Source organism: Heteronotia binoei, chromosome 21 (assembly GCF_032191835.1).
Source record: "Heteronotia binoei isolate CCM8104 ecotype False Entrance Well chromosome 21, APGP_CSIRO_Hbin_v1, whole genome shotgun sequence".
Lineage (NCBI taxonomy): Eukaryota > Metazoa > Chordata > Lepidosauria > Squamata > Gekkonidae > Heteronotia > Heteronotia binoei.
Genome location: NC_083243.1, coordinates 37715685 through 37733197, shown reverse-complemented (window position 1 = coordinate 37733197; position 17513 = coordinate 37715685). Strand labels below are relative to the sequence as shown.

Below are 17513 nucleotides of genomic sequence, written 5' to 3'. Positions count from 1 at the left end.
CCATGCTCTCCTCTCTCTCCTATGCAGCCCTCACAATGTCTCCCTTTTCCTAATTCTTCCATCTATTCCCCAGCCCCCATTTTCCTCCTTTTGTTCTCCCTCCCTCCCTCCACTCTAGCTTCAATCCCCCCACCTTTCTTGTGTTCCTTGCCTGCCATCTCCCCTGCCCCCCACATGACTCACTTCCACTTTCAAAATTAAACTACAGCAGTCATTTTGGATCACCTCAACAACTGCATACTGTTGTCTGAAGTTGCCTAGGCAATCCAAAATAGTTGCTTAGATTTCAGGAAACAATCTCCTGAGATTTCAGGAAACAATCTCCTGAGATTTCAGGAAACAATCTCCAATTTAAAATCGAAATTTTCTTTTATCCCCTATTTTTTAAAATAAGATTTTCCTGAAAACCTGGGGGTCCCTCCTGATTTGTAAGAACACTTCTTCTTTCTATACCTGGCCCCACTATGCAGAATTTTACATTCACATTGGGGCCAAATTCAAAATTAGATATGTAGGTTTATATCTGCATGAACCAATAAGATACAGGTGCCACTGGATGGTTATGACAGATGGAAGATTATGATTGCCAGGTCTGGGTTGGAAAATTTCTGAAGATTTGGGTGTGTAGATTAGAAAGGGTGAGGTATGGGGAGAGGAGAAACCTCAGCAGCATATAATGTAACAAAGTCCACCCTCCAAAGCAGCCATTTTCTCTGGGGTAAATGATCTCTGATCTCGAGATTAGTTGCAATTCTGGGAAATTCTCCTCATGGAAAACAGTATTTGGACTGGATGAGGGGAGAGAGAGCGAAAGCTCCAAGTTCACAGGTTCAAGTAATATGGTTTTCTTAAACAGGATTTTTAAGGCCAAACTATACATTATGTTTTATACAAGTTTGCTATCAGGACTTGCAGCCATACTGAAGCTGAGAGTCCTCAGTGGCAACTTTGAGTAAAAGAGGTACAGAGGCCCAATTCAGATTGAGACCATGGCACAGGGGGAGGAGGGACTTCCTTCTTTCCACTGCACCATTTGCAAAAGCCAAACTGATCTGGGGGCATTACTGAATGCTTTGTTTTGGCTTAACTCATCCCATTTCATGACCCCAAGGCCTTCGTGACCTGGGATTCACATATTTGAAGGACTGTCTCCTCCCTTAAGTCTCTACAGTCACCAGACAGCCATCTGTTGGCTATCCTTGCAGGCCCTTAAGTGATTCCATAGGGCCTGAAAGGCAGAGATGGACTGCCGGGCTTTTGGTAGAGGACAGCGATGGTTTCCATCTTGGCTGGCACCCTCTTCTGTTCTTTGAGCTCATTTTGCCCCTCCCCCACCCACGAAGTGGTCGGCAGTCTGAAAATTTGGAAAGTTGCCATCTATTTTTATAATATACTTCGAATTTTGTTTCCTGTTTTTATCTCACAAACGTTTCAAATGTTTCTGTACATTACCCAAAGCCCTTCAGTAGCATGGATTGGGCGATTTAAAAAACAAATAATTGTCATCAAAATTAATATAACAATGTTGGGTGAATATCTCCTGCAAATAACAGGCTACAGAGTCCCCCAAATACGTTCGCTGACATCATATATGACCAAGGAATGTTTTAAAAGCCATTTGTACAAAAAAGGGTGGGGTTGGGGAAATCAACTCTGGTTTTGAATTTGTTTTCACTTTATTGTAAAAGCCTGTTTCTTTATGCCATGGCAACAGAATCATGGAGTACTTTGAACCAAGGTATAGCTTCTCCTAACCACAGAAATAATTTAGGGGTGGCGTAATGAAACAACTGAAGCATTTTATCGCTGTAGTAAAAGGGAAGGGAGCATTCTAAATGAGCCTTTTATAACATCTTCATTTCTCTCGCCCATACCATTAATCATCGAACACATCCATCATTCAGTTAACAGTTAACCAGCAATTCCAGCATGATGATAACACTGAGATTAGACAGGCCGTAGACAATATTAGACACAGCTCAAGCACAGGAACTTCATTAACCACAATGAACTATGCTGAACTCCAACAAAACTAAAACTCACGCAGTCTATTCTGTTTCTGTAGGGAAAACAAGTTTTACATAAATTACTTGCATCTTTAGACCAATAAGTGTCAGCCAATTGAAATATCTTACAGGAATTCTTGCTTTGTGTCTACATTTGCAAAGAAGAACCAGCTACAGTCTAATGTTTTCTGTACATGTTACCTTTACAGATTAAAAAAAAATCTGCTCCAACCTAGATTCTATGTTGAACTCAGTATGTGTGTAGAGATATCACTGAGTGCTATTTAGACCTTGCTTAATTTCAGAAGCACAAGAGATACACAGCAACCCAAATATCCCAGATTAAGCCAAGCCCATTAGAGCTCAGAAGGTAACCAAGATTCGCAATGGCCAGTACTTGGATGGCAGACCACCATGGAAGAAATGGGTGGTTATAAAGAAGAAGACAATGGCAAACTACTTCTGCTCATCTCTTGCCTTGAAAAAAACATGAGGGCTCTCCATGAGTCTGTTATTACTTGACAGCACTTTATTATCACTAAGAGATACACACAGGTCACACCTCTGTAAACATCCTACCATACAACCTGTATGCTTTATCCTTGCTAAACAAATCTGAACATAAGAGAAGCCATGTTGGAGCAGGCCAATGGCCCATTCAGTCCAACACTCTGTGTCACACAGTGGCCAAAAAACTACCAGATGCCATCAGGAGGTCACTAGTGGGGCAAGGATACTAGAAGCCCTCCCACTGTTGCCCCACCCCCCTGCAAGCACCAAGAGTACAGAGCATCACTGCCCCAGACAGAGAATTTCATCTATATCTTGTGGCTAATAGCCATTGATGGACCTCTGCTTCATATATTTACCCAATCCCCTTTTGAAGTCATCTATGCTTGTAGCTGCCGCCACCTCCTGTGGCAGTGAATTCCATGTATTAATCACTCTTTGGATGAAGAAGTACTTTATTTTATCCATTCAAACCCAACTGCTCAGCAATTTCATTGAGTGTCCATGAGTTCTTGTACTGTGAAAACAACTACTTCAACTTGCAACCTGCTTGTGGTGCCGAGTCACTGGGATATTCACTTGCCATGCACTAGGACGAGGATCTTCTTTGTAGTGGCCCCCATCCTGGTGGAACCAGCTGTCAGATGATACACAGGCCCTGTGGGATTTATCTAGGTTTTGCAGGGCCTGCAAAACAGAGCTCTTCTGTTTGATTTTTAGTTAGTTGGGGGTTTGGTTTATGTGGACTGCTGTCTAGGTTTTTTTTTTTTTGCGTTATGTTTTTAAACTGAGATTTGTGAATGTTTTAATTGTTGTTAGCTGCCTTGAGACCACCTGGTGGCAAGAGGTGGTCTATAAATTTAATAAATATATAAAAACAAATAACCAAGTTAATACTTGGGTCTGAAAACTGGTAAAAGCAAAATGAAACCATGTGTGGCTCCACCAGTCTTTAAGAAGGTAACTGTGAGATTGTTCCCAAAGGAGTCCTTTTTAACCCCTAACCACTAAATAACTAACAGTCAAAAGCACTCCCACTTAGCAAGGTGCTCAAGGTGTGTGTTACAGGTACAATGTGCAGATATTACTCGTCAACACCTATTTTCTAGTCCAGTCTGACTTTCTAACCTAGTTATTTGACTGAAACGGCTCTGGTTGCCCTGATGAACTATCTGTACTCAAGAGCACAGAGAGGCAGAGGAAGTGAGGCCCTGCAGACCCCTGTGTTTCTGAGCTATTTTGATGCCCTAAACCATGGTGCCCTTCTGGACCACTTGTCAGGATTAGGACTATCAAGTTCTGTGACTTCATGTACCAAGAAGCCGTATTTCTCAGCAAAATGTCACATTCTAATCTCACCAACTGGTAGATGCCAGAAGTCATATGGATAACAAAACGAAACATTAATCGTGTGAAACTGATTTTTATAGAACTTTCCCCATCAAGTAGCGGTACGAGAGCCTCTCCCTGTTTTCCCGCCTATTATCTTTAATATGAGTTACTTTCTTTTTCCTTCTTCATTTATTTCAGATCCAACCACTCACCCCTAGTTAGTTTGTCTCATGTTAGCTGAAAAGCCGACCTCTTGGATGGCTGAATTTAACCTGCAGGCTCCCTCAGAGGTGCTGATATACAACACACTGCTAGATAGCAACTAAACTCAACATTTCTCAAGTTCCATGCAATAAAGGTATCTTCCCACTGAATATAAGAGGCTCACATATATGAATACTACTGGGTTTCTAATTCATCCCACGTTACTCACTTTTTAACATTTCATATAAACACCATGCCCACAATTCCACACATTAGCTAATGCCAACAGCTCACTGTTTGGTTGTTGCAGAATAACTCAAAGCACACACTCCCTCTTTTATAGGCCATACAAAAAGGACTATGGAACATTATAACACTAATAGCCTATAAAAGCTATTTGTAAACTTTTACAAGGAGAAAAGAGTAGACGTAAAATATACAAAGGTCTTTGTCTTCACCAACTAATTTCTTCTGTGACAAAAGGTTTTTTAGGTGGTACTTTTCTTAAACATGAATAGGTTTTATCAATCCACATCATTCTTGATACTTATTGCTGACTGCTACATTGAGGATCTACACACCAAATCTCAGCCATAGGCAAATCACCACACAGACTCAGGGATCACCAACTGAAGAGGCAGCTTTTGATCCAGCCAAACATGCATGTAGATTCAAGAAGAAAATGGATAGAAGCATACTGGGAGGATAGGTGAGTATAAAGTGCATAAATAAGGTAAGTGAATCAATTATAATTTAGTGTTCACAACTAACAGAACACTAACACTGCCTGCATTGGGAGCCATCTTGTCTCCTGCTGTTTAATTTTAAAAATATCAGCCACGACAGTCTCTTGCACATAAAACAAAACACTGATGAAACCAAAAAAAGTTTAGCAGTTTTTCCAGTGTCTGAGAACGCATAGAGAACAAGGCCGCAGGCTCACTGGTAGGGTACACATGCCTTAACATGTGAAGTCCCATACTCTTCGGAAGCAAAGCTGGGTAAGAATGCTTCAACCAGAGACCTTGGAGAGCTGCCTCCAGTCAGAATAAACTGCAGGAGAAAAGACAGCTCTCTACAACCTATATGTACAATAGGTAATTAAGGTGCATGCCCTAAAAAGACACAGCAGATGAGTAGAATAATAACTCTCTGTCCTGATTTACTGTCCTGTGGAAAAGGTCCGAAGTGTTCCTCCAACGCCGCTTTTCCTGCTGTGCCATTCACACACCCACAGACTGTATTTTGTGACTGCTTAGGACTTTTCTTCCAGTTCAGTGCTTCTATGCGACAGAAGAGGGAGGGGTATGTTAAATTATATGGTGTAGGAGACACACCAATGCTGCAACTGGGTCGGTATATCTAAGAGTGAGGGTGGTGTAATGGTTGAGCAGGGGACTCTAATCTGAAGAACTGGGTTTGATGCCCCACTCCTCCAAACAAATCCTGCTAGGTGGCCTTGGACCAGTCACCGTTCTCTCAGAACTCTCTCAGTCCCACCTGCCTCACAAGGTGACTGTTGTGGGGAAAGGAAGGAAAAAGGCACTTGTAAGCTGCTCAGAGACGCCTTAGGGTAGAAAAAAAGCAGAGTATAAAAAGCAACTCTTCTTCATGCTTATTGATCCCACAGTTGCCCCCATATGTTGCACAGGCAAATGGAGGCCTCAAAGCAGAATTCAGGGTATCCATGAGCTGTAGGGATGAGGTGCACCAAACAAAAGCTTCAAGCCAAAGTATACCCTCCTAGAAGGCAGAAACAACTATGTTTGTTACCTGGCATGCAAAGTGACAGCATGATCTAGGATCCTGCAGCAAGACATTCATGCTGCATTTCATATTTTGATGAGTCTACTCAGAAATCAGGCTCAAATTATACAACAGGTCTTACTCCCAGGAAAGCACCCTCAGGATTGCAGTCCATGGCTTTCACCTATACAGTGACACTATGTCTAACCACATATGAGCATGGGTCACAGACCAAAAAAGAGATATAAAATAGGTTAGTAAAAGGGAGCAATTTCATGCAGACAAGGGTGAGGGAAATTGCTGATGTCCTTCAGCCTGCCTGCACCTTCCTCCCTTGGGTGTTTTTCTTTTGAGCTGTTCTTTAGAAAGTAAATTTAGCTGAGAAACACATTGACTCTGCCAAGCTGTTTTCATGAGAAAAGAATTGGAAAGGGGAAGGGATTTACACCCCTCTCCTGTGACCTGATTTTCTAATTTACAAAATCATCATACCATACCTTAACCAGTTTTATAGCTACTCAGCATTATCTATATTATAACAGGTCATGCTGCCATTACATTTAGCTAGGCAAACCTTCGCCTGTAGGAAAAATAAAACAGGATGAACCGATCTAATAAACAGAACTCGGATTCTGGAGGAAACACCATGCTGACAGCCTAACAGGGAACATAGAAACATGCAACCTGGTAATGTTTTGCGTAACTAGAGGAACAGAAAGTGAAACACTAAATGAAGATTTCTTGGAGAAGCACAAAGGGAAAGCCATACCAGCTCACAAGAGCCTGTCAGCATTCCCAATCCATTACTGTATCATGACTCAAATCCACACATCAAAAAAATTATTCATCTCTTGGTTTCAAGTTATATATGAGTGCACACACACTACTGATGACCAGTCACCTTATTAAGGAGTAAACCCACTTAATTTCAGCAGCACTCCCTTCCGAATAACATGTTTATGATGGCAATATGAAGTTTTGCATTTTTAAATAATGTTCTGTAACCAAGGCCTAATACCCATCTCACCTCAATTTCTTTAAATCAGTATTGCTCTGATTTTTACAACACACGAGGAAACAAGGCTTTCAGAATACTGCTGAGTAGGGATGGGCACGAACCAGAAAATGGAGGTTCATCCCAGCTCATAGTTTGTGTGGTCCCACAAACTAGGATTAACCTCCTTGACTTTGTGAGCCGGTTCATGTTTGTGAGGTTCATGAATTTTCCCTTCTCCTTTCTGCTGGGAATGGCCGCTTGGTCTCCACTTCTGCATGGCACTCACTTGCAAAAGGGATTTAAAGCGAAAACTCATGTAACACTAGCATAGCAGTGGCAGACAGGACTAGCATAGCAGTGGCACACAGGACTACTCCATAACATGTGGAGTTGCTTCCTTTGTAACATTGACCCAGCTCTCCAAGATCCAAGTCTTAACAGCCCACATTGGATCTCTTTTCCAAAACTTTTCTTTCAGTCAAGAAGATGATGATATTGGATTTATATCTCACCCTACACTCTGAATCTCAGAGCGGCTTACAATCTCCTTTACCTTCTTCCTGCACAACAAATACCCTGTGAGGTAGGTGGGGCTCAGAGCTCTCACAAAAGCTGCCCTTTGAAGGACAGCTCTGCAAGAGCTATGGCTGACCCAAGGCCATTTCAGCAACTGCAAGTGGAGGAGTGAGGAATCAAACCCGATTCTCCCAGATAAGAGTCCATGCACTTAACCAATGCACCAAACTGGCCAGTATAGCCTGGAGTCACGTGCCTACAATCAGAACTTTGGTTCCATCAAGTAACACTTAGCTCCCCATGCGTATCAAGACACTTATGTAGTAGACTGCTGCTGCCTTCAGTGTAAAATTTGCAAAAATCAAATCAACAGCTAGCATGAGGTGCCTCACGGCTCTTAAAACCTGGTTAAGGAAGATATGTTTATCCTTTCTACAGCTCACACTTGAAAATTACAAAACAGTTACCGGTAACAAGAGACACTGTTCTTCAACACTCTTGATTTTAACTTTAGAGTCTAAAGTAAACTCTTAACTGGCACAAGGCAGGCATCTGACAAAAGACTATTTAGCTTTTGCAAGCTTTTGGAGGAGTTAATGAGAATTCCTAGGTGGACATGCAATATGTTTGGTGGCTATATAAAAAAAAGCTGATTAATGTCTCAGATCAGAATTTTCTACACCTCCATCCAATTTCCAGCATAGTCCCTTGAACCTAGCACAGTATACAAAATGAACTATAACGCTTAAACTGTCTTATTAAAAGCATATCTAAAAGTTCCAATTATTTAGCGGGAATCATAACATTGCTTACATTTTGAGTGTACCTTCCTTGGAAGTCGCTTTCTAACCTAGTGAGGTAAACTAGTGGGGTAAAGGCAAAGGTAGCCCCCTGTGCAAGCACCAATCGTTTCCAACTCTGGGGTGACGTCACATCATGGCATTTTCACAGCAGACTTTTTACAGGGTGGTTTGCCATTGCCTTCCCCAGTCATCTACACTTTACACCCAGCAAGCTGGGTACTCATTTTACTGACCGCGGAAGGATGGAAGGCTAAGTCACCCTCGAGCTGGCTATCTGAATCCAGCTTCTGCCAGGATCAAACTCAGGTCATGAGCAGAGAGCTTGGACTGCAGTACTGCAGCTTTACCACTCTGCACCATGGGACTCCTTAGCCTAGTGGGATATAAGTGCAATAAAGAACAAGCTTTCTGCCTCCAAGCTCAGACAGTGGATAGAACAGGACCATTACTTGTTTATTTGAAAGTTCTCCTGTGATCTTCCCACCACAGTACCAGCACTTCAAAATGAACCCAGAAACAACCAGTGAAGTGAATAAAACATTTGTTTTATAGCATTGCTCTAGCATGTCTCAATCCTTATGTAGGCATAAACTATAGTTATAGTAAATCAAGAAACACACAAGAAATCATGCTCAGAGGATTAATGCAGGTTCCTGGTCTCAAAAATCCTGGTCTGGAGGCCTGTAATGTGATGCATGAATAACACTCAAACATTTGCTTTACATTTGAGCATTCTCCTACCTGGCCCTTGAAGAAGCCAAGTTGGGTTACGATACATCTAAATCTGAGGCATTTTATGTATATGGTAAATGTTAAGGTAAAACCTACCCCAAACACCCACACACTGAACATTTTCATAAAGCTATGAGAGGATTTTCTACGCGAGGTGAAGGCAGATCACAGAATACGATTATGGACACGTTGGCTTCCCAAGAAGTCTAGCTGTTTTTTTATTTAAAAGTGTATGGCTGATGTCTGGTGAAAGCTGAGCAAGCAGAAGCTAAGTAAGATTTCCAAAGGTTGGAAGTGGAACCTGAATGCCCTGCACAGTTCCGTGGCACTCATTTACCTTACTCACTTTAGCTAGGTCACAATAAATTACACAAAAATAAAAAGCCATTGTGCAAACTTGATTAACTAATAAAGGTCAAAAAATCCTGCCGTTAACACAGAATGTGGATTTTCTGGGTGTGGGTTTCTAGCTGTTTTAAGCATGGTATTCTCAGACATATGGCACATGCAACCACTTTGTATTTCTCACTCTGCTGACTCATTGGAGTTAACCTCCAAAGCCTTCAAACTATGTCTGAGAACTATGACATGACTTAGTCCCCCGAACCTCACTAACCTCAATGTGGGTCATGCTATACTATGATTATGGCACATCATGCAGGGGAAAAGGGAATTCATTTGTAAGAGGGAAGGAAGGAAGGAAGGAAGGAAGGAAGGAAGGAAGGAAGGAAGGAAGGAAGGAAGGAAGGAAGGAAGGAAGGAAGGAAGGAAGGAAGGAAGGAAGGAAGGAAGGAAGGAAGGAAGGAAGGAAGGAACAAGCACTCAGCCCCCTGGCATGTTCCCTGAACTATGGTCGGGAAGGCAGGGAGAATGACATTTAATGACAGCTTTAAAAGGGTGAGCATGACCAGGTTCATTAAAAGCTAAGTGAACAAGCAACTGTCAGAACCCTATCAGCACCCTCACCAGATTAAATGTTATGATCCAGAAAACAAAGCAATCACGAACCAGTGTTATGTGGGAAATCTGGATGAACTTTAATAAAGTAGGTAAACTCAGATCCTGAGAGACTGATAGGAAACAGGTGGAAACACTGGCCAGTATTCAGGGAGACCACAATGCACACCTTGTTTCAAACCCGCCATTAACTAGCAAACTGTTTTGACAAAGTGCTAAATATATGTATGCTGCATATTTTATTTAAGTGGAGAAATCCAATTACTTTGGTGCAATGTCTGAAACCCCACTCCTTCCCCCACCCACCGTGTGATCAAACCTGTTCCCAGCTCCAGTTTATTAGATACACTAAGGAATGGCTAGCATCTTGGTGCCAATTTAATTACACTATTGTGCTACAGGTGTCTTAGCACAGTACCACTCCCAGAAAGACACAGGGAAGCCCATGGGCCTATGAGTACTATTATCCTATCTGCTCCCCATCACTACGAACAGAATTGCCCCAAGATATTGGAAGGAGGTATATTGGGGCTTGAATATGTGGTGCTTTTATATTTTCAACTTGCCCTGTATCATAGTTTCCAGAAAGACTGGCCACTATTCGTCGGTGCTGTAATACTGATACTAATTTCAAAGACAGAAGAATGGGGAAAGAAGAGATATTTCAAAAGTGCCAGCTATATAATTAAGTGCCAAAACTTAGATACTAATTGAATGCATTAAGGGTGGGGAGGCCTTAGGTGTGTTATTTGATTCCGAGCTCAAAATTAACTTTTAAAAAGGATCAGATAATAGGTAAAAGACTCATATGACCTCCACCTGAGACACTGGGGAGCAGCTGCCAGTAGGAATAGGCCAAGGGTGGCCTGCGGTAGCTCTCCAGATGTTTTTGCCTACAACTTCCATCAGCCCCAGCCAGCATGGCCAGTGGCTGGGGCTGATGGGAGTTGTAGGCAAAAAACATCTGGAGAGCTACCACTGCCCCCCCCCCCCCCGGAATAGGCAATGCAGACCTGAACAGACCACTAATCTGATTCGGTATGAGGCAGCTTCATGTGTTTAGAAGCGTAAAGGCAAAGAAGGCATCATACCAGGTAGGAAAAATGGTAAGGATTGATGTGGTATAGCAGCTGGCGTCAGATCAGGACTGGAAGATCAAGGTTCATGTCTTCCCACACAAGCCACAAAGGGTGACCTTGAGCCAGTCACACACTCTCTCTCAGCCTAATCTGTCTCACTTGTGAAAATGAAACAAAGAAGAAAATAAACCTGCTGGCTGCCTTGACGTCCCCCAGGAAGGAAGAACAGAATGAGAATGAATGAATAAATGAAGAGAGATATGACAATCTTGGCCTCCGACCTAGTTACAAAGACTTAAGCATATCTAAGCCACAGCGGCAATCATTCAGGAAATGCTCCTGAAATATTAAAAGTGATAAGCACTCTCCTCCTCCCCCCTCAAAAAAATGTGTCTGAAGCAAGAATGAGATCTAGTCATTGCAAAAACCATTTTAAGATCCAACTAGACAATCTACTTTCATCTTGCATTCTGAAATCCCAGCCTCTGCTTCTCTTCTGCACCATGATATTAAGTGAGGTGATTTTTCCGGAATAAGCAGAAGGAGGGATGCTTAATCCTCTACCAATTCCTCCCCCACCCCAACAAGAGTTCTAGACCCACATAAATGACAGAGGGAGAAGGGTAGTTTTTTAAAAAAATTGTGTGTGTGTGTGCATGCACCTGGAAGTCATGGCAACCTCTGGTGATTGATCCCTACCAGGAGCATGGAAGATATTCAGAGAGGTGGCTGAATAAGGCCTGTCCCTGCCCCCTGGTATTCCAAGAAGGTCTCCCATCCAAGTACTTGCCAAAGTCGACCCTGCTTAGCTTCCGAGATCTTGGCTTGTCTTGGCTATCCAGGTCAGGGCACAGAGGAAGAAGTCTGACCTCTTTTAGTTTGGATAAAAACACCACAATGTCTATCTTTTAGATCAACTTCCTAAATAAACTGCTAAAATCTAAACAGACGCACAGTTGAAAAAGCAACATATTCCTACGGCATGGCGAGATAAGCATTCACTAAGGACATGCATCAAGCTAACTCCAGTTCAGGAAGAAGAAACAAGACTTTCCAAAGAAAAGAAAATGAAAAAGCAGTTACCCCCACAACAGAATTATCACAGAACAGATGAGCCCTTCCTATCACTTAAATCAGTACTTCCCACCCCATAGGCTGGGACCTGAAAGCCCTTCCTAGTGGACTCCATTACCTTTTCCATTACTCTCTTTTGTATTCTGGAAACCAAGATCTGGCCCTGGAAAAAATCTCTTCTATGCCATATACATAAGTTGCTTTTTTTCCCTCTTCACAGAACATACATGCTGATTAAAAAAAAGTGTTTTGATGGTTACTACAGTGAGTTTCTTAGAATCTAAGCAGGGATTCGGGGGCATAATGGAGAAGGAGAGGGTAGTCAAAGTCTGGAACGTAACCTCTTGTAAGTGAGGATTTTGTATGTCGGAAGGCCTCTTGCTTGGGGTCCATAGTGGGTGGGGGAGCTGCACTCTTTGTGCAATGTTTGTTGATTTCTCAAAAACATCTGGTTAGCCACCCTGAAATTGAATGTTAAACTAGATGGGAGCCACTGTCATAGCTTCCCTAGCATCACCCCCCCCCCAAAAAAAATCAGAGCCAGTCCTGGTTGGGTCACCATACCAAGTAAATTTGGACTTCTGGGTCACCATACCAAAAAGGCTAAGAACCACAGGCTTATCACTGAAAGACTCATATAAGCCTGGATAATATTAACAATGTTAGGCCAGAACTCCTTTTTTTGGAGGGAAAGTTCCCAAGCCAGTCTTCAGAACCTGAAGGACTCCGTTCTGCCTAGCAAAACGATTTCCTCACTGTACCCTGGTGGCCAGTCACCAACTCTTCCCTGTCAAAGCTCTGCTCGGCTTACCAGGCTGCCCTCTCTAGTAGGTTGACTAAGCGTCCCCCCCACCCTCAGTCCATCCCCTATTTTCAACCACAGTTCACAAGTGCAACAAGAGCCCCAGCAAACTTAATTAGCTTTCTCTGCCCCTCACAAAGCTGAAAATTCAGCTTTTACATTTTTGCGACTCATGAAATCTAGCTAGACATTACAAGAGGATATCACAATCATTTTTAAAAGTAGCAAAGATAGTCTTGGAATAGCAGTCCAGTCAGAATGTTGTCTGGGTGTCAAAACAATAAAGCCTCAATTGTGCTCATTGGCTTTTAGCTGAAAATCTTATCTGGTATAAATGACTTGGGGAATTCAGCAGGTCAAGAAAGGGTAATAAGCAACACAGAAGACCTACCCAGAATGGGAACCATGGAAAATAATTACGTTTATGTGAAAATTGTCTCTTGACTGGACAAGATCTATATTACTCTTTAACCATTCATAAGTCATCAAAAGTGCCCACATGAGACCTTCATTGTCTGCAGCAGGACTAAAATACAGTAGACCTCAATAGCTTGTGTTCCACACCAAGACAATCAACTCATTCATTAGTTCAGTTCTTATTAACAGGGGCCATTTAGTGTTGCTACTTTAATTTTCAAGCAAAAGTCTATCTTGTCCTTACCAACTGATAAGATCAAGTAGCTTTTGAAAACAGAGTATACAAGTTGACTCAAACTTCAAACAGCAAAGACACAGAGTTAGGAAAAGTCATTCATATTCTTAGGCTGTTTCCAGAAAGCCAAATCAGGCCCATCTCAGACTAACGCATATGGTTGCTAGCATTATAGGTAAGAGAGAAGATAAGGAATGCGTCACCAAGTGAAGATACTAAGAGAGTGAATGGACCGATACTCCACCAAAACAAGCCTAACCATGCATGCTCCTAAGTAATTCCCAGTGTGTTTAGGACTGCAGTTTATGCTTAACTGTTCAAAACAGCACAGACATACACTGTGTCCTCTCTACACACTACCCCTCAAATCTTATCATCCTATTTACCTGTTTTTTTCTGGCCTTCGTAGAGCAGTTCCTATTACAGAATTTGAAGCTGGAGAAATTTCTAAGCAATCCAAATCAAAGCTGTTAACTTCCCTCAACGATCTTTTTGTTTGTTTTTGTTTAAATCCTGCACGTGTCTCTGTAATTCCCAAAGCCTCACATTTTACCTCACTGTTATTTAGTTACTGTTGGGATGGAGAGGGAGGCTTAGCAAAATTATAACGTTTGTCCCATCTTCCTTGTGCCAAGCACGGCTTTTGCCTCGTTCAGGGAGAGAGAGAAGGTGTCAGTGGCTCGATTTCCCAAGGGGTCTGACAAACTGCACTTTCATTGGCTCAAGCAGAAGATGGTTTCGAGGCAAAAGGCCTACCGTCTGAACCGGCTTCCCCAAAAGGAACGAGCGAAAGGCCAAGGAGGGTCAAGCCAGAGCCCCAGAGGGAAACGAGGGGAGTTCCTTTAACCTCTCCCACCCCACCCACCCGTGACCCGTAACGGCGGAGTTAGCACGGTTCTGTCTTCTCGCTTACCTGCAAAGCACCGCAAACGCCTGGAAATTCAGCTTCTTGATTTTCTTTTCGCTCAGCCAATAACCAACCCGTTTCCCTTTCAGAAAGGTCTGCATCTTCCCTTCCGCTTCACCCAAGTTATTGAAAACAATTAATAATAACGAGTCGAGGAGGAGGAACGCGAAGGCTGGAGCCCAAGAGCCCCCTTCTCAAGACGCGGCGCTATAGGGCGCTCATTCAGTCTTCAGGGTGCCTGAGGGGTCGGGGCTCTTTAGGATTTCACAGCCATGTGAGATTTCCAGTAGCAGCAGCAGGAACCTTGCAGAGGGAGGGGGGAGAAGTCAGCAGCAGCTCAGTAGCCATCTGGAAACTTCCCCGCACCCCAGGCTGGCATGGCTCAGGCGGGCTCCTTGCAAACAGCAAGTTGGGTGCAACCCTTTTTTGCAGGCCCTCCGAGGCCAAGCGGATCCAGGAAGGTCCCGAGACAACGGGAAGGTGCCCCCGGCGGAGGGGAAAGCGTCTCTCCGGTAGAGGCGGTGGCGGCAGCAGCAGCCGCCCTCCTGCTCTGCCGGTTAAATGGAGCAGGCACAAGGCGGCGGCTCTTGCTCTCCCAGCAACCACAGCCTGAGGCGACGGCAACTCGGAGCTTGCACAGACCGCCCCGCGGGAGGAGTGAGGCGTCTGGAGCCAGGCTCGCCTGCTGACTGAGGCTGCCGCCGCAACCCTTTCAGGTCTCCATTTGCCCGCTATTCGCCGCCGCCTCCACTTCCTCCTCCTCCGCCTCCTGCCGCCGGTCTCCACCCCCCCGCCCGCTACACCGAGGGGTGGGGGCTCAAGGACACACCCTCCGCCCTGCAGCAGCAGTGGCGGCATTCAGAGGCGCTCGCCACCCCGCCTCTGGCCTTCCCTCCCCAGCAGCGGCAAGGCGGACTCCTCGGTGGCCACGCTAGACCGAGGGCGGCCGAGGAACGGGCCCAACGAGCGTTCCCAAGTGCAGCTCGGCCTGCAGGCGGCAGCACTGGGCGGACTGGTTGTGGCGTCGTGGGCTCCAGCCTTGAGCCCCCCTCTGTCTGTTTCCTCGGAAGTCAGCCCCTCAGAGTTCAGTGAGGCTCACTCCCAAGTAATGGGGTCTAGGGCTGCAGCCGTAAAGACCCGCTAGTGCTCATCAGGATTGTTGTTTGAGCACGGCTTTCTCGTTTCGACTCGGAGAGCGTGCTGGGCTAAAAGCTGGATATCTCTGAACTTGTGCAGAGTGTCTTTCCTCTAGAACAGGGAACAGCTTGTACGGGGTGAACGTATGACGTTGCCTCATACTGAAAAGGATGACCGATCAAGGACTGGCAGTAGCTCTAGAGGGTCCCAGACAGAGGTCCTTCAGTGTCACGTACTGCCTGTTCGTTTCAAGGGAGGTGCTGGGAAGTGAACCTTGGACCTTGTGCGTGCAAAGCAGATGCTCTACCCTCAGCCGCAGCCCTGCCCCCCTTGTCAGGCTCTCTGAACCTGTACTTAGCCGTGTTCAGGAATCAATGGCATTCCTGACTGAACTGGTAAAATTTTGACTAGTTGGCAACTATCAAGTGCAAATGGGATTTCTTAATTTAGTCAGTTGAAAATAAGGCTCACGTGGACTTAATTGCAGACAATGTCCAGGAATATTAAATGAGAAAATAAGGAAAAGATGTCTTTGATCATGAACAAATTGTCTTTTCCACCCTGTGCACTAGCTGACTAATATTTGGAAATGTCGGAGAGTATAATTTCCAGGTGAACAAAAGAAAAATAGTTGGGTTTTATACCCCACTTTTATGTACCTTAAGGAGTCTTACAGCAGTTTACAGTGTCCTTTCCTTCCTCTCTCCCACAGCAGCCCCCTTGTGAGGTAGGTTGGGCTGAGAGATTTCTGAGGCAACTGTGACTGGCTTCATGTGGGGGAGTGGGGAATCAAACTGGTTCTCTAATTTACTAGTTCTCCAGATTAGAGTCCACCGCTCTTAACCACTACACCAGAGCCCTGCTGAATGAGATCAGTGATAAGTCCAGCATCCTGTTTCACACAAGAGCCAACTAGTTGTTCTAGATGGCCAACTAATGGGCATCGAAACTAAGCCTTTCCTGATGCTGCCACCTAATGCTTGTGTGCAGAGATTACCTTTGTATGTGGATATTCCCTTTGCTCTTCATGGCTAGTAGCCAGTGATGGACCTCAGGGCTTTTTTGTAGCAGGAACTCCTTTGCATCTTAGGCCAATCCTCCAAGAGCTTACAGTAGGCCCTGCAATAACAGCCTGTAAGCTATTGAAGGATTGGCTACATAAGGGGTGTGGCCTAAGATGCAAAGGAGTTCCTGCTACAAAAAAAGCCCAGTGTTAGGTAGAACCACCAAGAGGGAGGAAAGAGGCACAAAATTCTGGTAATCTTCAAGTCTGCCTGTGAAGCTGGGCAAGTCATGTGATTGGGTTTTATATGATGATTGGGCCTGGGTGGTTTGAGAAAGGCCTAGAGGGCATCTTGGTCCAGGAGACCCCACTGACTTCTACCTGAGACCCTAGCAAGCTGTTGCCAGTCTGAATAGATAATACTGACCTTGAAGACCAATTACCTGATTTAGTATAAGGCAGATTCTTGTGTTGTTCATGTTTTTGGTGGCTTTTGGTAGTTCAGTGTAGGGGAGAGATCTTTTTGGCCCACATTTTTTAACCCTATCCTATTTTACCTCGTTTCTATGAAACAGTCACCTTTAAGGCATGTGCTAGCCAGTGGGTTGGGTTTTTTAGATCACTGAAACTATGATAGACAAACGACTGGCAACTGAAATTGATGGTACATCTCCAGGCCATATGAGAAGAAGAAAAAAGTCTGAAGATAAACTCAAGCTCTCAAAGTGCACACTTGGTGGATGCCCTGTAGCTTCCACTGATGCTGGCAGATGAATATGGACTAGTTTACCACATGGGAAATATGGGGAAGTTGATTTGTTTCTTAAATGTGTGCTGAATTACTGCAGTAGAGGTGACCATGGCTGTTTTGCAGTGTTCCATGTTTGCTGTTGCTCCACCCTAGTTACTGACTTGTTCTGTTGCTATGGTGTGAAGATGTTACTTTTACTTATCTCTCCACATATTGCTGCAGCGTTTTATCACTACTTCCTGGATCTTTCTGTACTGATGTAGAGGGCTGGATGAGACCTTGAAACAAGCCCCTGGTGTGGATAA

At 44.1% G+C, this 17513-nt stretch overlaps 1 protein-coding gene across 2 annotated transcripts in view; it reads right to left on the bottom strand.

The window, feature by feature from the left end:
• ITPK1 (inositol-tetrakisphosphate 1-kinase) overlaps positions 1–15188 on the bottom strand; it is a 188814-nt gene extending 173626 nt beyond the window's left edge. The window contains exon 1 of one of the 2 annotated variants that reach the window (XM_060261858.1): positions 14324–15188. In XM_060261858.1, the coding sequence (XP_060117841.1) occupies positions 14324–14418 (95 nt within the window). In that variant the 5' untranslated portion in view covers positions 14419–15188. The remainder of the gene's footprint in view (positions 1–14323) is intronic. The other variant, XM_060261859.1, reaches the window with a different exon arrangement.
• Positions 15189–17513: the final 2325 nt, after the last annotated feature.